Here is a 21,967-nt window from a genome sequence, read left to right on the forward strand (position 1 = left end):
TGAACTTGCTTGAGAGGTCCTCATACAAATTAGGGTATCGGCGACATTACTACGCCCCGTGTTCTCTGATTCCTATACACATACTTGCATTATATGTTGTGTAATCCACGGCTTCTCCCGTTGTGTTTTCTGAGCTGTTGCGGAGGTGCAGCGAGTGCCAGCATGCAGGGAATGTCAGGATTCCTTGAGACAGTACTTGGCAAGCTACACATTTTCTCCTGTGATAGGAACAGGCCCCAGGGCAGTACTGCAAGAATCACTGGGGAATGTGATATTACTGTATCCTCCATCCTCTACTAATGAAATGCTTGGGATTCGTTCACATGCCATTAGTTTGCTTGGCAAATTCATTTGTAGAAGATATTGAGATGCAAGGTAGTAATGCAGATGTTAGTTGAATATTACCGCTATTGAACTATGGCACATCATTATATAAAGGAGAATCGCTGACATGTCCATATCCCAGAAAATTAGCAAGGCTTAAAAAGAAGTTTTAGTTGCCTCTAGTTGTGAGCCAAGTAATGTCTGTAGGTAGGCTTCATGGTCATCAGCGTCTTGAGCCACACTACTTCTGACTACCTGATGCTGACTGTTCATTAGCATACATCAGTAGTCTAAGACACTGCATGCTGATCTGATTGGCCAGCACTGCTCACATGGGTAGCACTGGCCAATCAGAGCAGTACTCTACTGATGTAGAGTAATACACAGTACTAGATAGCCATACTCCTCTAGGAAGCCATAGGAGAGCGTTGCTCAAAACAGCATCACAGAATAAAGAAATGCAAATAAGGAAGATGGAACAATACTTCTGAAGCGCCACCTATTGGATGGCAGCATTCCTTCAAATCAATGTACGACTTTTTAACAATTCTTTAAAACAATGACTGGGAATAGGAAACCAAGCCAGAAACCATACACTAGAAGTCCACAATTCTGGTTAGTTATTCACTCGTTAGCTCGTGTTTAGACATAACGCTAATCGCTAACTTCCATTCTGAATTTTCAGCGCCAATTGTTGCATGTAAATGGGCTATTAGTTCTAGGTCTCCAGTCACATCATAATGGGCCACCTATACATTCTAGTTATTTAACTCTGTGAGGTTCTCTTGTAGCAGCAGACGCCCTGTAGGTAGGAGCAACCGTCTGTCAGGAAGTCCTGCCTCATTCAGCATGTTATGTGCTGTCTGATGCTCTTGTATTATAGGGGATGCCATCCCTTGGATGTTGCTGATTGTATTCTGGCTCTTGTGCTCCAATAAGTTGCTGCAGAGGCTAGAAAATGCTACATTGTAGTGAATCTCTGTTCACACAGTGTAGCTGAAAACTGCAGTCTTCAGGGCGGGCTGCTACAGTGTTTCCCCCAAAAAAGACTGGATCTCCTTGTATTTTTTTTCCCCCCGAAAGATGCTCTAAGGCTTATTTTCTGGGGATGCCTTATTTTGACGCGGATCAGCTGAGTCCCTTATCCAGCAGGCTCTGTGCAGGTCCTTCCCGCTGCTCTCTAGAGCCCCAGTGCGGTTCCCTCAGTAGCCCGCAAAGTATCACTTCCTGCTTACGGGATTCATAAATCCCACCTCCACAAATCGATAGCTGTGATTGGCTGAGCAGCTCTTGAAGAACCCATCACATCTATGGCTTTGTGGAGGCGTGAAAAATCATGCTAGGACTTTTTTGGGGGGGCAACACGGTATGTATCTTCCAAACCAAAATGTAGGTGAGATTTTTCCTGATCTCCCTTGTTTTTCATGTAACATCTGCATGCTGCAGTTTTCACCCTGCAAGCTAAAATGAAGCAAAATGTAAAGAGGCCTTTGCGTGACTGTGGCTCATCCAGTAAGAGTGGGACAGGGAAGCGATGCCTGCAGGGTGTTCTCATTGGTTTGTGTGTGGAGCTACAGACTGGGAGGACAGATGTATTGAATTTAGTTCTGCAGCTGTCAGAGGAATGTTAGACTGATTAGTTTCAGAACTCTACATGGAAGCCGGCTTCCTTCCAGATCCCACTACTTCTGCTTTTGTGGTTTTCTGCTGTTCTCATGAAAGGTTTTTCGGTTTAATAACTATTTTTAAAGAGGTATGCTCATCTGGGCCTCCGACCCCCATCCTGCTTTCATCTCGCCCCGCTGGCCTCAGATATGACTGGGTACGACCCCCATCCTGCTTTCATCTCACCCCGCTGGCCTCAGATATGACTGGGTATTACAACACCCTGCACAGGAAGCTACAATGTCTCCCTGACTTCTGAGTTGCAGAAACAACGAAGCTCATTTCGTACACTGTTCATGTAACTCCCATTCACTTCTGTGGGAGTTCTAGAAATGGCGTAGCACAGGGGTGTGGTGGCTCCGGAGGAACGGGTGGGCTGCTTTGTTCTAGAGGTAGGTGGGATTTTCCCTTTTCGGACATTTATGGCACATTTTGTGTATAAATGTCTGAGATCTGTCATATAGAAGCTGCAGTTCAATATCGTGGCTCAGTTTGGGCTTAGGAGTCCAGTAGGTGGACCTGTTTAGTGATTTGCCAGCCTTCCCTGTGTGACCGCATATAGACATAGTGGTCAGTCACTAATCCTGACTAGCTGCCTGCAGATTGCACTCCATTTTTAATTGGACACGATCACTTTAGGAATCTTTGCTTTTGATATGAATTTCTGTTACACTTAGTTTTTACTATCCATCATCCAACTTCAGCTAATGAGCTTGTTCACAAATGGCTTCCTTCCATTTTTCACATTTAATATTCAAGTGGCTAAATCAGGGCGCGCCTGCATAACTTAAGGCCTCAGACGTTTTAGACATCGATTAGCGGTATAACGCTCCCATTGTTTTCAACGGGACCGCTAAGGCAAATGATTAGAGTTGTGGTGTGATTAGATGAACAGTCTTGCCACCTGAGACCCTAAAAGTGTTCCACCCTTGGCCTATAGAGAGGCTCTGAGGCTACTTGTGTGTAGTGGACCTCTTTTTCCACTTTTATGTAGCTTGTTGACCACTAGACACCTCTGACGCAACTGAAGAGATTTCTCCCACTTATGAGAGGGGCGTGTTATTGGGATGTGATAAGCTGGAAGGTCCTATCAGTGAATTGCTCACCACTGGTCCGTTCTGACCGGACTGTTAAGAGGTGGTGGGACCAGTGGATGTGTGAGGATTCTTATACATAGTGACGGGGCTCAAGGCGCCTTGGACAGACCAGCAGTGGAAAGGATCGTCTGACAAACACGAGCAGATCCATCTGTTTCGTTGTCTGCCAAACAGACAGGTGGCGCCATCGTTACAGGCTCCTGTAGGACATTTGGTCTTAGGGCGCCCATTACATGTACTGACTTTGACACCCACCATCGTCTCCTTTGCAGTGGTGTCATGAATGATGAAACTGGACTTCCGCAATGAATCCAGGTTAGTTTGGGCACAGATGATGTCCGTGTTTGAGTCTGGAGAACTAGGGGTCAGCGCCTCAATCCTGCCTTTGCTGTGGAGCGACACACTGCCCCCACTCCTAGTGTGATGGTCTGGGGGCCATCGCACACGACAGTTGGTCACCCCTAGTAGTGGTACGAGGGACAATGACAGTCAGCGTTATGTTCAGGACATCCTGCAGCCATGTGTGTTCCTCTCATGGCGGCTTCCATGAGGCATTTCCCAGCAGGATAATGCTCAGGCGCGCACACAAGGGGGTCACAGGAGCCTCCACAACATTGTCACACTTCCATGGCTGCCCGGGCGCCAGATTTGTCACTAATTTAAGACTGCCTGCATACACGCAGGCCAGATTCCACATACGGAATCCCCCAGCGGAATCCGTCCCTAGCAGCAGCGGTGTCTGCACGTACCTGCCTTTCTTTTTCTTCATCTGTACTGTGGATTGCCCTCACAGCTCTTGGAGCATGCAGGAATTTTTCCTCCACAAACCGCAAGCATGTTATGGATGGTATTTGCTGCGGAACCCAGAGGCGGACACCCACTCCAGATTCCGCAATGCAAATCCGCCATGTGCTGGCGGACTTGCATATATGGGACCATCTGGGACAGCCTACAAATTTACACGATCCAGAGGCTCACTTGCAGCAAATGTGAAAAGATATTCTGAAAGATACCATACAGTAGCCCTCTGAGCTAGAGGCGATACAACAGGGTACTAGAGCCTCCCTAAAGTGTTCAGTTTTCTCCTGCATAGTGCAATATACATACCGTATGTATATTAAACTAATCTTTGGTATTTACATACATACCGATATGTAATATACATATTAACCCACATTTAATTTTTAAAAGATTGTTAATAAAATCATCACGGCAGTTCATTTTTATGTATTTCTGGTGAGTAACTACAAAGGAATCCACAATCCGCTTTCCCACCCAAAACAAATAAGAGCTGGGGAATGTGCTGGTAGCCGGGAAATTGTCTTGGAAAGGGTTAAGACAACTCCTCCTAGGTGTCTGGTATTTTTTGACAATGAGTGTATTTCCTTAAACCGACATGACAGGAAAGCAGAAAGGTACTTGATACCATGGCGAAAAACGCAGTGCAAAAAAGGTTTTGTTTTTTTTTTACTCACAGTAAAATCACCTTCACTAGTGGTTACAGAAAAACCAAGATCCTGTTCACCCTAGGCAAGTCATACGCTGCCTACAGGAGCGGAGCTGATCCTCGTTGTGATGAGAAGTATCCCTCAAAGAAGCGGTAGTGTCACGTGGCCCTCCACAGAGATTCTAATGGCGACCCATCCCTTGAGGCATTTATGTATTTCCTGTGGCGTACGTTATGATGTACTTCTGATTTTTCAATGATTTTTGAGCCAATAGTAGAGCACTTTGTGGGCGTGTGAATACCCCATTTTTGTTCTGCTGAGCATATAGAGGCGCATTAAACTACGGCCTGATAATGGCGCCATTCCCATCGAGTCTGCAAACGACTGGGTGATGGCTGTGTAGATGGAATGAAAAATAAACGACAAACTATGAGAGAGCGATTCATCGTTCAGGCGTTTACCATGTTTACACTGAACAAGCATTGTCCGTTTTTACGCATTTAAACGATTTTTTTGAATGATAATCGTACTGTGTAAAAGGACCTTAACCTGTATCAGTGGTGCGATCACACATGTAAAGTTTCAGGTGATTCCCACCACTCCTTTTCCATGCAAGTACAAAATATATTGGGACAGGCATCCTGATGTGACTTGTAAATGCATAAGGAGAAAGGCTGTTTAAGTACCAAATGTTTTGGCACCATAGGGCCTTTAATGGCATCTCTTACAACCCGGGTGATGGGTTTATGTTCTATCTCTAGACTTTGATATAACCCAAACCTGCCATCTGGGCTGTAGGATATACCGTTGACTAAGGCCTTATGGGGGCGAAACGTTTGGTATAAACCCCAGTAATTTTGGTCATCTCCTTTATTGTATTTTTCAGTAATAAAAGGGGAAAATGTAAAGGAACAACCTCTGAAATGTGAACATCCAGAAATGACGTTGGTTTCCATCTGTAGTTGTGACGCACAGTTCTTAGAACTGACTCGGTGACGGTAAATATGTTTGGCCCCCGGCTGTAGGTTTGCCTTTTATGTGTCTCCTTGGAGTTTCCTGGGTGTGTATCCAGTTGCTGAACTTTCCTCTTTGTCCTGCTATCTCTCATATCATTATGATTTGTGTGTGTGGCAGTTATGACTGTCCGGAAGTCTGATGAAGTGACTAACTCTGAGAACTGCGTGACTGGCTGTACACATATCAGCCATGTGATATGTGTCTGCATGCAGTATGTCTGCTCTGCGGCTGCTAATCTAGTATGACAGAAGAAAGGCCTTTTACTAAAACATCAAAGGTGCTACTGAAGAAACGGGCTTATTCTTTTCTGTACTTCCTCAGTTTGCTGATTCTGTAAAGTTAGTGCAGTTCACAAACTCCAGGGTGGAAAGACATGAAACTTGGATCAAACACATCGGTGCCCAATGTCTTTATACATTTGTGTCCGCATCTTTGTTTCTTTAAGGCCTCATGTGCACGGATTCCGTGTGGGGAATCCCGAATAGAAGCTGCCCGCTGCTGGCGACCCTGCTTAACTGTCATTTCTTCTGTATCGCGGATGTGGCGCAGTCGCTAGGGGATGATGCGGATCCCGCAATGCTCGTTGCAAAAGTGCCGCGGGACGGACTGCTTCAATTGACCTTAATGGAAGCCATCGCTGTGTATCCCACTCTAAAATAGAGCATGCTGCATTTTTTATTTTTGGCATGTTGTGTCCGCAAATAAAATCCCCTTGTGTGCGTGGAGAGGGGAATCTCCACGCAATCTATGGGCAAATTGAACAGCGGATTGCCCGCACCGATGACAAGTGTGGGATCCGCAATTTAATTTGCCCTGTGTGCATGAGATCTAAACATTTTCAACCATAGGTCGCGTACAATGACAAAATTGTTCTGCGCACTCATACAGGCGGTCATGCGCAGAACTTTTTTTTTTTTTTAAATTTCCCGCACCGATGCTTAGCGATGATGCCCATACGCAGTGTAATTGCTTATGGCCTGCTGGTACAAACGTGACAATAGAAAACAAAACGTTCTGTCGCATATGTACGTGGTAAAATAGAACATGCTGCACTGTATTTTCCGCTCGCGATTCCCGACACGCTAATGTGAGTGGAATTGCGTAAGGTAATGCAATTTGATTGCATTCGAGCTACCACGCATCACACGGACGGACAGAGCCCATAGAATATGCAATTCATACGCGGTCCTTTGAGCCGGGCCCTACTGTATCTGTAGCGACAGCTGTTGGCACAACTTGTATTACGATTTCCTCCATAGTATCAGGATCATAGTATCACAGTATCATAGTATCAGAGCTTGCCGATGCTGATTGGCTGAGACAGTCAATGAAGGGCTGTGATTGGGCATCGAGCAAGCACCGACAACCAATCACAGCACTCTATTGCCGGAGGCGGGGTTCTCAAACCTGGCCTACGGCAATAGACTTGTGATTGCAGAGGAAGCCCGGATCAGCGGCAGAGACCAGCGGCCGCGACCCGGACTATAGCAGCTAGGTGAGTGTATTCCTTTTTTCTTCTAACTAGCTGGGACAGATTTTCAGGGTAGGGCTTCTATTACAAGCCCTCACCCCGAAAATCGGCGAGCGGTTAATGCTGCCAAAAACACGGCACCAAGTGTTGCCGCGTTTTCAGCAGTGCTAAAACCGCTGCCCATTCATTTCAATGGGCGGCGCAGGCCTGAAAACGCCCCAAAATAGAACTTGCATCGCTGTCACAGCGCAGCGTTGGGAGACACTGCATTTTCAGCCCTGTGTGAGCAGCCCCATTGAAATGAATGGGAGTGTATAAAACGCCCAGTGTGTGGGGGGGCCTAAGTCAACGCCTATGGTGACAAGTATTCTCTGAATTACCACATGGGCCGCCCCAATGCCCATCAACACATTGTCTGATCCTATGTGAGAGGATCCATCGTTAATACTGCCTGTATTCGATGGACGCCATCTGCAGGGCAGTAACGCAGGGAATCTTATTTTCTTATCGGAGTAACTTCTGTTTGAAAGACAATGACCACCTTACGTCTCGTTCGCATCAGTGTCTTCGTGCATGGAACAAGAGTGACTCTTTTTAGGGCCATAATGTCTTGAAAAAGCCTAGCGGTATTGGGTTTACTGGCACTAACCTGGCGCACTTGTGCCAGATGGCAACAGCTCTATCAGGGGCTTGCATGGTGTTCTTTTATGATGGGTCACGGCTGTATTAATGGATAAATGGTAAAAAGCTTCTTGGAGGCGTTTTCAGTGTTTATCTAGTCAGCGCCTTCATCAGGATCTCTGTTATAGAAGCAGTGGGAACTGCAATAGGTTGCAGGTCAAATCTATCAGACTTTACAGGAGAGACAAAAAAAATTCCCTTTTTGCGCCTGTCTTGATTCGTGCCTATAGAAAGAGAGGGAATTTGTTTCGCATTGGTCTGTTGACATATAACATATTGCAGTTGGTGTAGTTCACTAGATTGGCCACTAGGGTGAAATAAACCAAAATTTGATTTTTTTTACTTTATTTTTTTTTAACTACATACCACCTATTGCAGTTTCCACAATGATATGCTGGAGGCCCGCAGCACCTGACAGACCCCATTGAGTATAATGCTTGGTCTGGTTAACCTCATGGTGTCTGGATTTTGGTGGGAAAAAAATAGTGCTGTATACTGCGTTACTTTCTTCAGTAAATTTAAAGGAGATGTCCCGCGCCGAAACGGGTTTTTTTTTTTTTAACCCCCCCCCCCCCCGTTCGGCGCGAGACAACCCCGATGCAGGGGTTAAAAAAACCACCCGCACAGCGCTTACCTGAATCCCGGCGGTCCGGCGTCTTCATACTCACCTGCTGAAGATGGCCGCCGGGATCCTCCGTCTTCGTGGACCGCAGCTCTTCTGTGCGGTCCACTGCCGATTCCAGCCTCCTGATTGGCTGGAATCGGCACGTGACGGGGCGGAGCTACACGGAGCCGCTCTCTGGCACGAGCGGCTCCATAGAAGACTGCTGAAGACCCGGACTGCGCAAGCGCGGCTAATTTGGCCATCGGAGGCCAAAAATTAGTCGGCACCATGGAGACGAGGACGCTAGCAACGGAGCAGGTAAGTAAAAAACTTTTTATAACTTCTGTATGGCTCATAATTAATGCACAATGTACATTACAAAGTGCATTAATATGGCCATACAGAAGTGTATAGACCCACTTGCTGCCTCGGGACATCTCCTTTAACAGAATCTGTGGCTCCTAACAGAGTCTCTGACTCTGATGTGAATGAGGGCTAAGGTCCAGTATCTTCTCGTTAAACAGTTTCTCTTAACTAGAGCTCTTCAGCTTATTTTTATCCATTAGGCTTCTTTACACCCGTGCTGGGGCTCAGTTCAGGGTTTCCATGTCTTTGCTTCATTTTTGGAGGAGAGAATCTGAAATGAAACAGGAAAAAAAAGAATTAGGTTCCCCCCACCCCTACCCCATTGATTTTAAATGCAATTTCAAAGAAAAAACAAAAAGAAAACTGGAAGGAAATGAAAAAAAAATCAGTTTGCTTCCGTTATTTTTTATTTATTTTTTTTACAGAAAAGTAGCGCAGTCTAAAGCGTTTTTCTTTCCCCCCCAAAAAAGAAAACCTGATGCAATGGAAGCATTTCCTTTGCTTTCACTTGATTGTTTTCTTTGAAACCCCACTGAAATGGAAGGGGGGAATTGAATATTTTTTAATTTTCTTGTTTTTTCCTGAACGGGGTCCTAACATAGGTGTGATGGCAGCCTTGCTCCCATTGCTTTCTGGCACTGTTGCGTGGATGGTCATACATGTAGGAGCACTTCCACTCTTGTGGAGGGAGCTGAACTGACTCTTTCTGCGTTGCTCTGCAGGAAATGTTCCCTAAGTATAAGTTGTGTAATACTGTAAAATAGGTTGGCTGCAAATGCATCTAATTTTGTGTTCTTCCTTTCTGCAGATGCATTGCTTGCTGACCTGGAGTCCACCACATCTCATATATCCAAGCGCCCCGTGTTTTTATCAGAGGAGACCCCATATTCCTATCCCAGTGGTTGCCATACATATCAAGAAATTTCGATACCACCTGCACATACCAGTGAGTCTCTCAATGGCACGGTTACTGACCCCCTGGATTCCTGGACTACCAGCTCCAATAAGTTTTCCCAGCAGCAGGTGAGCATCAACTGCAAGACGTTTGTATTGCATATTCAAGACTTGTGACAGCGGAAGGCTCATCCTTCTACTGCTCTTCAACAGAGTCCCGTCCTCAGTTCCATTGTGAAGGAGAGTGTGGGGTCTCCCACTGCTGGAGAAGAGGAACATGTATACAGGTAGGCCTGGTGCCTCTTTACTGGCATTACATGCACTTTCAGGTTTCAAAGTTACAAAAAGTTTTTTGTTTTTTTGGGGTTTTTTTTTTAAGTTTTCCCAACAAACAGCGATCTGCTGAACCTTCTCCCACGGTCATGGGCTCCTCTCTGGGCAGCAACTTATCTGAATTGGACCGCCTGCTCCTGGAGCTAAATGCTGTGCAGCAAGCCCCATCAAGTAGCCTTTCTGCAGGTAAAGTGTGTTACATGTGTATTCCTTTACGATACGTCAGAAACATCTAGATTAAATAAGTTAGAGCTCCATCTTTGCCTGCTGTTCTGTAAGTAGTATAAATACAGGGATATTACAAATTATCTTCCCGATTTGAAACCTACAACTGTTTCATGGCGCTCTGGTACATAAATTTGATGTTAATGGAAACAAACTCTTTCATTTAGAAAAACTCACTAATGGTAAGATGTCCTTGTTGTCCATAGCAACCAATCGCAGCGCAGCTTTCGTTTATGTAGCTGCTGAGGTAAAATGAAAGCTGCGCTGTGATTGGTTGCTATGGAGAACAAGGACATCTTACTCTTAGTTTTGCTAAATAAGGCCAAAAGGTTTTATTTTGCTGTACTTGTCGCTAGGGGGATAGGAGACAAAATGGCTGCTAGCGAAGACCGCGTGTTTTATGTCCATAACTTTAACGTCTACTAGTTATTGGTGAGCAACGTCCTTATCGGACAAATTTTGGAGAAGATCCACCCCGTGGGCACATAATTCTTAAGTGGTATTCCAATTTTAAGCAAAAGGGTTGCATTTGTAAGTGAAAATCATCCACCCCTCCACAGTGGAGCGTGTCCATGCAAGTTTCACACACAATCCTACAGATTCCCACCATCAGAGAAAGCAGAGAATTGGACGTCCTGCAGGTGACGGTGCAGATACTGCGCAAACGTTTGTGATGTTCTCCCTACAGACTGCAATTATGACAGTCCCTGAAACCAGACAGCAAAGCGAGGCGACGGTGTTTCTGCGAGAGAATGCAAACTGTAATGGAAAATAATGGTTTTATGGAATGTAAATGGAGGGTAAATCCACATGTCTACATGGAGCGTATGTGCGACTCCCCCAAGGTGAGTGTGTTTTGCGCTGTAACCTGTAGGACAGTGTACGACCCCCTCATTTTCCATGGGAATTTCATACCTGGACGCTACAGACATGGCTACTGCCACAGCTTGAACAGGAACTCTCGGTTTCCTCTTCCAACAGGACGGAACAGCTCCCTATTATCAATGAAGTCAGACGTAAGCTCAATACGCGACTACCAAACAGATGGATTGGTCTTGCAAGTTGTGGTGATAGTGAACTTCCTCCTTGGCCTCCATGTTCCTTGCACCTTATGCCTTGTAATCTTTTCTCTGGGGGGCATTGCTCTACATGCCACCCTTACCACCCACCATGCATGATCTGCGAAAACGCATCACAGAAGTCATGCATCAGTCAATCGTGATACGCTACAACATGTATGGCAGGAACTTGCAGGCTTTGTGTGTGTCGCATGACAAAGGGGGCTCACAGTGATCAGCTCTCATGTGGAAAACATTTTTGATGTTGCACAACAAAACTTTTTGTTTCTGTTTCCACTGATATCAAATGTATGTATCTGAGTGTCTTTAAATGGGAGTTATGAGTGTTTCAACTTTGGGAGATCATTTGTAATAACCCTGTATGCCATAATTGTCATATTTATCTAATTTTAAAAGTGGCTCCACACTGGAACATTGCTTTGACTTAGTATCAGTTTACACAATATTTTTCCCATGCGGCCTGGCACAAAAAAAAAATCTAGATTTATGCTGTCTAGCAGCCCTAGACGTCTGAGTCAGATGTATACCAAAAGTGGCATGCAGTTGTGTATGTTTGGCTATCTTTGATTGCATAAGCAGTATAATTTTTTTTTCTCAATTAGCCCTTTAAAGACCAATGATGGATATATAAATCACTCATGGGTCACAACGGGGTTATGAAGCAGACTAGGGAGCAAAGACTACTTTATACATGATTGATATCGGCTGCTTCTGGCAACTGACAGCCAACGCCATTGCAGCTAGATGAGGTTTATGTCAGAGTACCTTAGATTGCATGGCCAACTTCACTTTCTATGACTGATCTATGCACCATATGTTTGGGGAAGGGAGGGGACCAAGCTCACTCCATACCTGGTAACTATTAGCTTTTTCTGACCATTTACAATGGTCGCTAGAGAAATGCCAACCTCAGTATGTAGGCAGCTGGTCAGAATAGGTGGCCCTATGACAATCCCATTGTTCCCCCTCCACCCGTGACATGATCACAGGCTGCAAATGAGTTGTCATGACTACTTATAGGGACTTTGCATTTTTAGTATTTTTCCTTTTTAATATTGAAAAAAAAAACCTTTCCTAAGATCACGGTAAAAAAAACAAAAACAAAGCAATAAAAAAAAACAAACCAACATTGATATTAACACATACATAAAAGTGCAAAATATCACATCATTCTCAATGAACATGGTAAGAGGAAAAAAGTGATCAGAGTTGTATGTGCCCCATACTAGTGCCAAATAAAATTACAGCTCCACTGACTAAAAAAGTTATGTGGGTCCGAATATGTTACCACAATTGTGACCCAGCAATCATAAGAATTCAAGAGGTGTGGATTATTTGTGAATGTTTGATTCTACTTGCAGATGACTTGACTCGAAGCATCTCGCAGCCAGTGCCGATCCCTGTTTCTATATCCAGTATTTCTGATGGCCCCGGAATGAAGATTGGGCAATCCTCAAAGGAAAAACCTAAGCGAAATGGCACCCGGGGTATAGAGGATGTCCGGCCAAGTGTAGAGAGCCTTCTAGATGAACTTGAGAGCTCCGTACCTACCCCAGTGTAAGTACTGTTGTATTTAATTCTGCCACATGAATGATTATCTTTGGTACTGAGCATTCTTTCTCTTGTGCAGTCCGTCAGTCACTATATCTCATGGAGAAATGAGCAGCTCTCAGAGGGTCGCCCCCAGCCAGCAGCAAACCCGAATTTCTGCCTCCTCTGCCACACGTGAACTGGATGAACTTATGGCTTCTCTGTCTGATTTTAAGGTATCTGATCTTGACCTACGCGTACCTAGGGTATGAAATGTGCTTTCTATAGGTGATACATTAGTGGCTGGAGTAATTTGTGTGAGCAAGAACACAACTTTTGGTGGGCTGGCTACTTCTCTGCTGGAAATCCTCACCCATAAGTGGATATATATTTGACCTGTTCGTCCTCTGTGACGTACATGTACTTAAGAGGTGCAGGTTGGGTATAAAGCAGGCTTAGCAACTGTGCTGGCCATTTGCAAACTACAATGATCAGAACCAGCACTGATCACGGCTCATGCACGGTCGTTCCTGACGTCAGCCAGCCCTCCCTGTGGCTCACCACTGGCCGCCTGTGATGCAGTTGCTAATGCTGAATAGCTCTGGGCCTTTTCAAGGCTTCCAGGGTTACAATATATTTAACCCTATTAAAGTGAATATTAAAAATACAATATAATGCAATACCGAAGTACTGTAGCATGTTGTAGAAGCAATCAAATTAGGACAAATTCAAGTCATCGACGGGTACGAAAGATATAATAAATAAAATACTAAATCTATTTTCCCCACAAAACAATCTAAGCTATTTATGAAAGGAAAAAAAAGGTATTGTCGCATCTGAAAAAGCATGAGCTATCTAAGAATTGCATTGTTTATCTCGCACAGTGAACGCTGCCAAAAAGAGAACTGCATTTTTTTAAATTTTTTTTTCTGGATGTCTTGTCTCCAAATAAAAAATTCGAAAAGTGTTTAAAAAGTCATATGTATGCATGTATATATCCAATATGGTACCAAAAAAAAGAAAAAAACTACAGCTCTCCCTTTAAAAAGAGTCCCCTTACACCCCCATCAATGGAAAAATAGTTATGGGGATGAGAGTATGGCAGCAAAAGAAATTTTATTTTTTTTTTCCTAAGGGTTTTAAATTTTTAAAAGTGGTAAAATGTAAAAATAATCTATACACGTAGTATTGCCGTAATCGGCGCTCTTTTTTAAATTATATACCTTATTTGAATTTTCAAGAGAAAGCAGCAAAAGGCATTTAGGCTCCATTTACACAAAACTATTTGAACGAGGGAACGACATCAGAGTTCGCTTGCGCAGTCTGCTTATACAGATAGATACATCTGTGTGCAGCTGGCTTAAGTGAATGAGATCGGCTGAACGATCTGTATTTAAACCAAATGATTAATGAACGAGCTAACGATTTTTATGTGATTCGATCATAGACTTGCATTGAAAGATTATTGTTCGTTTTCACTCATTTGAATGATTCTTTGAATGAGGATGGTTCCATGTAAAGAGGACTTTAGGCCTCTTTGGTTCCAAAATGCTTTTAAGCCTTGTGGTGTCTAATGATGAGTGAGATAGTTACAGCCCTGAGTTCTAGGTTTACATTCTGCTTTTGGTATTCTTGTTTTTGTTCTTCCTCTTGTGCTGGGTGCGATTGTTCGCTATCCTCATTTGAGCAAAGCACTTGTCCTCCATTATGGTGCATGAACCGTCACAAATCTCAGGTCTCAACAATAAAAATGGTGGGCAGACTTCTGCACCAGAACATTTAGGGAGTTTTGTCTTTTTTTTTTTTTTTGTTTGTTTTTAAGTGAGAGATTAGAAGAAAGTTGTGTTGGCCTCATATAGTTTTGGGTAAATTCCTGTATATACTTTAGTATTAGCCGACCTGAGTATAAGCTGAGTCAATGAGTTTTACCACAAAAAACTGGTGAAACTTATTGACTAGAGTATAAGCCTAGCTATACTCAAGTATATACTAGGTAAAAAAAATAAATAAATAAAAATCAATACCACTCAGCTAGCGTCTGTGTTCCCGGCGTGATGTCCCCGGCGGTGCGGCAAGCTGCTTCAGACTTCTCCCCGGTGTCATTTCCCTGGCTTGGTTTTGAATTCCCCCGCTGTCAGGGCTGTGTAACAAAGCGCTGTGATTGGATCGAGCGCCAGCCAATCGCAGCCAGCGCTGATAGCAGGGGAATTCAAAACCGAGCTGTGGGGAAACCTAAAGCAGCTTGATGCATCGCGCCAGGGTCACAGACACCGGCTAAGAGGTGAGTATTGGGTTTTGGTTTTTTTTTTACCTTGAGTATAAGCCAAGGGGGACTTTTTCAGCACATTTTTTTTTGTGCTGCAAAACTCTGCTTATACACGAGTATATACAGTACTATAATTTTATTGGCAAGGGTTTTTGTTTGAGGGTGTTTCAGACATCTTGTCACTACTTTTACATGGCCCAATCCAGTAAAAGTAGTTTATTTTTTAATGAAAATATTTTTATTATTGGCCTGTAGCTACAATTGTGATAAATGACTTCAGCCGTCTAATTTGCCCTCCCCAACCCCATTCTGGCCGTAAGTGATGGTTGTGATTTACGGAAATGACCAAGTGGGCTTCGCTATGATCCCTTTGCTCCAATAAAAGTGAATGGGAGTTGCTTTGACAACATAAGATTGCCAGCTCGGCTGTTTCCGTAACTCCTCACCAATATATCTGTGCTTATATTTGCTTCCTACTTGGCTAAACTTGCAGTTGTTTGATAGATTTTCTCTGAACAGTGTGGTAACCCAGTTACATGTATATCGAAGGCATTGTCATTTTTGTAACCTATTTCTTGGGTTTTTCTGCTTCTAATAGACATGTCATAGTTGCTCTGAGCCTCTTTCCGAATGGTGTAAGAGTAGCCCTGCGTCCCCTCCAAGCTCTGTATGCAGCACCCCTCTGTATGCAAGACCGGAGAGTGCTTATGATGCTGTCTCGCCTAGTAGTTCTGCCGGTTTCCTACACATCCATGAGGATGAAAACCCAACCTTCTCATCCCCTCTCAGAAAAGGCATTGTCCTCCCCAGTCATGGTTTACAGATGGATTTGGCCTCTAAAGATCCGCCAGCGATCACTCCATTTAATGCGTATAGTCAGAGAACAGACATTTACCTTCCAAGCTTTTACAAGAAGTCTCAGACAAACCAGAAGGAACTTGATGATTATCTTGCGGAATACTCACGAGTGCCACATACTGTCCAGTTAGATGATCTAACTGATGGCCACGCAAGGCATGAAAAAAACTGTTCTGCTATGTGGAAGTCTTGTGAAAATCCAAAGTTGAATGAAGAAAAGCTCTATTCTGAAATGGCCCATGCTCCGGGTTCAGCCAATGAGATGTCAGAAGTCGCCCTAACCGCTACCGACAAACTTGTGATGGATGATAAGTTTACCGTATTTTCAGGAGGAGCTCCAAATGGACACTTAAAAGAGAGTTCAACATTTGGACTTCATCCTGACCCAAGTACAACTGACAGCTCTGGGATGGAAGATTCACATGAAATGACGTATCAAGAGGTTCCACGTATTTCTGCCTCGCGTCAGGCAAGCATGTTGTGTGGATTTGGTCCTGTGCATGGAACCAGTGCATGTCCTAAGTTTACTGAAGGTGCATGTAAATATGTATACATCATTGTAAGGTCATCTGGAAACTAGTTCTTGGAAGAAGTTGATTCTAATATGTTCTGCTGTGGTTTCTAATAACCAATTATGCCTGAAGCAACGAGTTGCACCTTTCCCGTGTGGTGGTGAAGTGTAAACCAGTGGCCGTATAATGCAATTGCCAGTGACAAGTAACATTTTGTTGTTTAGATGAAGTCTGTGATTAAAAGAACTAAAGAGACACCTAATGTACATCCCATGTCTCGGGACCTCTCTCCTCGTCGGAAGTTTGGACCCGCTATATACAACAAGAGTCCATCCCAAGACCGCCTCATTGAAGAGCTACATGGGCGGTTTGGCATAGACAAGCAAGAAATTAGCAAGATTCCAGAGGATAACTGGCTGACAGAGGGGGTGATCATTACAGCTCAGCCCACTAAAAATGTGCCGCAGTCTGAACAGAGGATAGAGAAGGTATAATGAGGGCAAGAAGAAAGTGATGGGTCTGCCCAAGGAGTGATGGATTCCTGAATCATTGGGGGATTTGTGGATTGCTGCTTGTCATTATGCATTTTATATCTACTATTTAGGCAACTTTTCCTAGGCGGTTTTACGCTTTACATAATGCACACTTTATTTAGGGCATGTAATGAACGACCATACTCTGCTGAATCCGCTGAAGGTGGATACCACCCTTTTGCAGTGGAGTCCATTGATGCATAATGGTGTCATTTGGGCTCAGTCATGGTTTTCATCGTTTTGACAGGCAGAATGAATTAGCATACTATATTATTTTCTTCTGCCAACAGAGGTTCCAAACTGACCTTATGGCAAGAGCCTAAGAGTAATCTCTGCTGCACTGTTTACTCAGTAATATTTAAAGAAACTCTGTTCCCATCTTTTTGCACCCCTCTCTGAGTGTAGCATAAGATAGTAAGTCACACTGATTACACCGATATGTCTGCTGTGTGGATCTGTGCAGTAGTTTGGGAGAAACCTGCATTTTATCAGTAGCAGCACATTCATTGAGGACCACTTACAGTAGTCCTAAATATTCATGAGTTGCAGGTTAGCTACATCCACCCTGCCCTCCAGCCAATGATTGCCACCTCTCTGCTTAGTACTGCGCCTAGATAGAACTGCCAATCATTGGCTGGAGGGCGGGGTGCGTGGGGCTAGGCTGCAGCTCATGAATATGCAGGCCTAGTTCTCTGTCTGGCTGCTACTAATAAAATGCTAGTTTCTCCCAAACCACTGCACATATATACCCAGCAGACCCATCACTGCAACCAGTGTGACTGTCACTACCTTGTGGAGTTCTCTGTGAGGGCTGCAAAAAGATGGTGACAGTCTCTTTAAATATGATTTCTCCAGTTCATGTTACTTTTATCCTTGTACTATATGCTAGTACTTATTTATCGCTCTTAAACATATTTTTTTTTTCTTGCTCTTCTCTTTTCTACATATCCTATTTAGATAATTATCCCTCCAGATTCTCCACAGCTCATGAGAAAAACTTTAATTACCGCATCTCCTCCTGGTACATTGCAGCTAACGAGGCTTGTGTCTAAATCCACATCCCCAGCACTACCACCAATACCTCCGTCAGTCTCTTCATTATTCCCACCTCCAGCCCCTCCTTTGCCCCAAGTCATCTCTCCCTTGCACAACATGCCTACATCAAGTACACTTCCGCCTCAGCCACCACCTTCCTGGAAAAGATACAGTGATGATTACCAGGACTTGTCTAGGGCTGTTTTTCCTCAAGAAGAATCTAGAAGTCCTTGTGCGGATGATCCCGCTATGCCTTGGATAGTGACCTCTGCTCCACTGAGAATGCTGCCTACGCCAACATCTTATGTGTCTGTGGGCTGTCAGACAGAATATAATCCACTCTTTCCACCTATTCAGGCAGGGAACGAAAATGTGTCCACGGTTAGTTTGTGTAGTAGTCTGTTACATAGCAGAGCGCTCGGGTCTCTGAGTTTTTGTCTTTGTGTTGGACGTCTTTGGAGTCGCACATTAATTTTTGTGATTTGTACTATAAGAACAACTTTAATCTTCTTGCAGATGATCTCCCCTGCTGCTTACTCTGGTGGTAAAGCGCTAACGGCACGGCCTCCTTTAAGCCGCTCTTTTTCTGATAAGGCAGGTTTACTTTTTTGTGTGCTGACAGTCTTATCAATGTTATAGTACAGTCTAAAGGACTTTGGTTTCTGAATCCTTCCCATTCGCATAGGTTGGACAGATGGTGCATGAAAACCGGCAGTGCTTTGTGACGCTTACTTGCATGCTGAATGGGCATACTGTGCAGTGAGGTAGTTGTCCGTTTTAAGTTACAACTTTTTGTATTGGTCTCCAGTCACTGGTTCCTTTCCCTCCGGCCTTTTCTGCGTGGCCTCTACAAGAAGACAAGTCTTTCGCTCCTGACTGTGATTACCGCAATGTCAACTCTAGGTTCCTGGCTTCAACAAATGAAATCCCTTTGGTATTTTAATTGGTCTGATTTTGTTTAACATTATAACCTATTAATTGGGAATATAGCATTTAATGTGTTTTGGCTCTTCCTTTTTGTCTTTAATAGTTCATGGCCCAGGGCCAAGGAAAAACGGTCAATAGTTCACCTCCTTCAAGTGCGCCAAAGCCTGGCAGTCAGCTAGACAATATGCTGGGAAGTCTGCAGTCTGACCTGAATAAGTTGGGCGTGGCAACAGTGGCTAAGGGCGTATGTGGTGCTTGCAAGAAACCAATTGCTGGCCAGGTAACTGTCATATTGTGGTGATGGGGTCAAAAAGCATTGATTTAATTGCAGTATGTACTAATAATATTTACTCTTATGCAGGTGGTTACAGCCATGGGAAGGACTTGGCATCCAGAACACTTTGTGTGCACACACTGCCAGGAAGAAATTGGATCGCGCAACTTTTTTGAACGAGATGGGCAGCCATACTGTGAAAAAGATTATCATAATCTTTTCTCCCCACGGTGTTTTTACTGTAATGGACCCATACTGGATGTGAGTTCTCTCAAATATCAGTGTAGTATGTTAGTATTTTCATACTTTAAAGCATACCACACTTTCAGATGGCTTTTCAAAATAAGCTGCCATGTGTGCTCATGAGGAGACACTATGGCATATGTATATGCATGTATTGCATAGGGGACGTTTTAATCAGTTTTTATAGATTTGCAGGCTGCGTCTTTAATTCTCAGTTTCATCTAAGTTAGTGGGTGGAGATCTGTTAGGTCTCCCATACACTTCACATGGAGAAAAGAGCAGATTATGCTCCCTAATGCTCGGTAGTGCACACAGAGAATGCACAGCTGTACTGAGCAGTGCTGCTGTGATTTCAGTAGCTGCAACACAGTAAATTACCATTAGCTGCAGCAGAACATCTGTGAGTTTCTTTGCCTCTGTCCCTCTATCTCTTCATAGAGTTCTATTGGTAACATAAATTGTCGCTCTTCTCCACTTCCTATTGTTGGACTTCACTTGATGACAGGCAGTGGACAGCAAATTGGAAGAAAGGGAGACCCCTAGCAGCTGCCACTTTAGAGGAATTTTTCATCACAAAAAAATGTTTTGTCAAAAAAAAAAAAAATCAAGCACCCAGAAGGAGTTGTCATTTTGCTGTAAAACTTGACATGCAGTTACATCTCAAGAAGATGTACAAGTGATTAGATGAACAGTTTTGCCATCTGTGGCCCTAAAAGTGGTTCCGCCCTTGGCCTAGAAAAAGTCTCTCGGAGGCTTCTTGTGTGTAGTGACCTTTTTTCTCCGCCTATGTAGCTTGTTGACCACTAGATGCCTCGACAGCGCAACTGAAGAGATTTCACGCAGTTAAGAATATGAGAACAGATGTAGTATTGGAATACGAGAAGCAGAATGGTCATATGGATTTACCGCCCGCCGCCTTAGCAGTTCTGACCAGACTGTTGGGTATTGGGACCACTAGATGTGTTGTGGGTGCATGCGCATAAGACAACTGGGCTCAGGATGCCTTCGACAGACCACCAGTAGAGCGTATTGTCTCATCATCTGTCCAACAAGCGTGATCCGCTCTAACTGTTCTGTTCTCGGTCACTCAGAAACAGGTGGCACCATGGTTACAGGCCTCTGTGTCTGATGGAACCATTTCCAGCTGCTTGACTGAAGGACATTTGCCCATTACATGTACTGCCTTTGAGACCCACCTACCACTGTCCCCGTTTGCCATGCTGTAGTTAACGAAGAAACTGGACTGCTACGGAGCGGAACTAGGTTGTCTTCAATGACTAATACGGATTTGCTTTGGGCGCTGACAACGTGGTGTTTATGAAGACTTAGGGGGTGAATGCTTCAATCCTGCCTTTGCTGTGGAGAGACACACTGCCCCTACTGCCGTTGTGATGGTCTGGCATATGACGGCCACCACAAATTGTGGTACAAAGGACAAAGACAACTCGGCAATATAGTCCGATATCCTGCAGCCACATGTGTTCCTCTCATGGCGGCTTCCAAGAACATTTCCCAGCAGGATAATGCTTAGCCGCACACACAAGAGTGTCACAGGATTGTCTCCACAACATTGTCACACTTCTGTGGCCGGGTCAGATGGCAGATGTATTGCTAATAGAACATATGAGACCATTTGGGACCCCAATATCAACATCCCACGAGTTTGTTCGATCTATAGGCTCAGTTACAGCAAATGTGGAGTGATATGCTGCAGGATACCATACAGAACCTGCATGCCTCCATGCCCATCTGTATCACATCTTGTATCCAAGCTAGAGGCGGTACAACAGGGTACCAGAGCCTCCCATCAAGTGTTCAGTTTTCTGCAATAAAGTATCCTTTTCCTTTGATATCGTAATCACTTGTATCAACGTTACAATCACAGAGAAAGATTGAATGTCATTCTGACAACTCCTTATAGCTACTTGATTGATTTTTTTTTTTTTGACAAGTGTATTTTAGGTAAATTGAATTGCACTTTTGCTAGTTATCACTTTTGTGATCATATTAATACAAGTTGTCTCAGAGTGTGGCGACAGTTTTAATAAATTTTTCCTTTTTAAAACCATACTTTTTATTATATGTTGAAGAATAATGCAAGCTTGTCATAATCCAGAAGAGAATATAGTATGAAGTCCAGTGTCCACGGGCGGGTTTGAATTGCGGAATCTGCGTGGAACACCTGCGCGGACAGTCCGCAGTTTAAGCCTCCCATAGGGAAGCAGTGAGCGTCGGCACTTCAATAAACGCCTGCGGATTTGATTTGCGAATGCCACACATGGAAAAGAAATCGCATTATGCTGCATTTTACCACGGATGGGCTCTATGGAAGTGAGCGATCCGCAATGCATCCACAATTCAATTGCAGATTTGTAGGCAGATACCTCACTGGTTGGAGAGGAGGGGAAGGCACTCACTTTGAGCTTGTGATTTTTTTTTTTTTTTTTTCTTCCCTCTCTCCTCTCTCCTCTCTTCCCCCCTTTCCCCCGCAGTGCATCCGCAATTGCCAGCAAGCATTTAAAATTTTCCGCACTGACACGCATGTCTTCTGCTTCGGGAATTTGCGCGCGCCGTGGACATTTGGC

General features: G+C 44.1%; 1 protein-coding gene across 6 annotated transcripts in view; it reads left to right on the forward strand.

The window, feature by feature from the left end:
* PXN (paxillin) overlaps window positions 1–21,967 on the forward strand; it is a 38,722-nt gene that overhangs the window by 12,642 nt on the left and 4,113 nt on the right. Inside the window, exons 2-13 of one of the 6 annotated variants that reach the window (XM_066603655.1) lie at window positions 9,482–9,696; window positions 9,781–9,854; window positions 9,947–10,086; window positions 12,566–12,761; window positions 12,835–12,970; window positions 15,599–16,327; window positions 16,595–16,858; window positions 17,861–18,319; window positions 18,455–18,532; window positions 18,747–18,872; window positions 18,969–19,145; window positions 19,227–19,400. In XM_066603655.1, coding sequence (XP_066459752.1) covers window positions 9,482–9,696; window positions 9,781–9,854; window positions 9,947–10,086; window positions 12,566–12,761; window positions 12,835–12,970; window positions 15,599–16,327; window positions 16,595–16,858; window positions 17,861–18,319; window positions 18,455–18,532; window positions 18,747–18,872; window positions 18,969–19,145; window positions 19,227–19,400 — 2,768 coding nt within the window. Of the gene's footprint in view, window positions 1–9,481; window positions 9,697–9,780; window positions 9,855–9,946; window positions 10,087–12,565; window positions 12,762–12,834; window positions 12,971–15,598; window positions 16,328–16,594; window positions 16,859–17,860; window positions 18,533–18,746; window positions 18,873–18,968; window positions 19,146–19,226; window positions 19,401–21,967 lie in introns of all 6 variants that reach the window. The other 5 variants (XM_066603653.1, XM_066603656.1, XM_066603654.1 and 2 more) reach the window with 5 other exon arrangements.

This window comes from Eleutherodactylus coqui, chromosome 5 (genome assembly GCF_035609145.1).
Source record: "Eleutherodactylus coqui strain aEleCoq1 chromosome 5, aEleCoq1.hap1, whole genome shotgun sequence".
Taxonomy (NCBI): domain Eukaryota; kingdom Metazoa; phylum Chordata; class Amphibia; order Anura; family Eleutherodactylidae; genus Eleutherodactylus; species Eleutherodactylus coqui.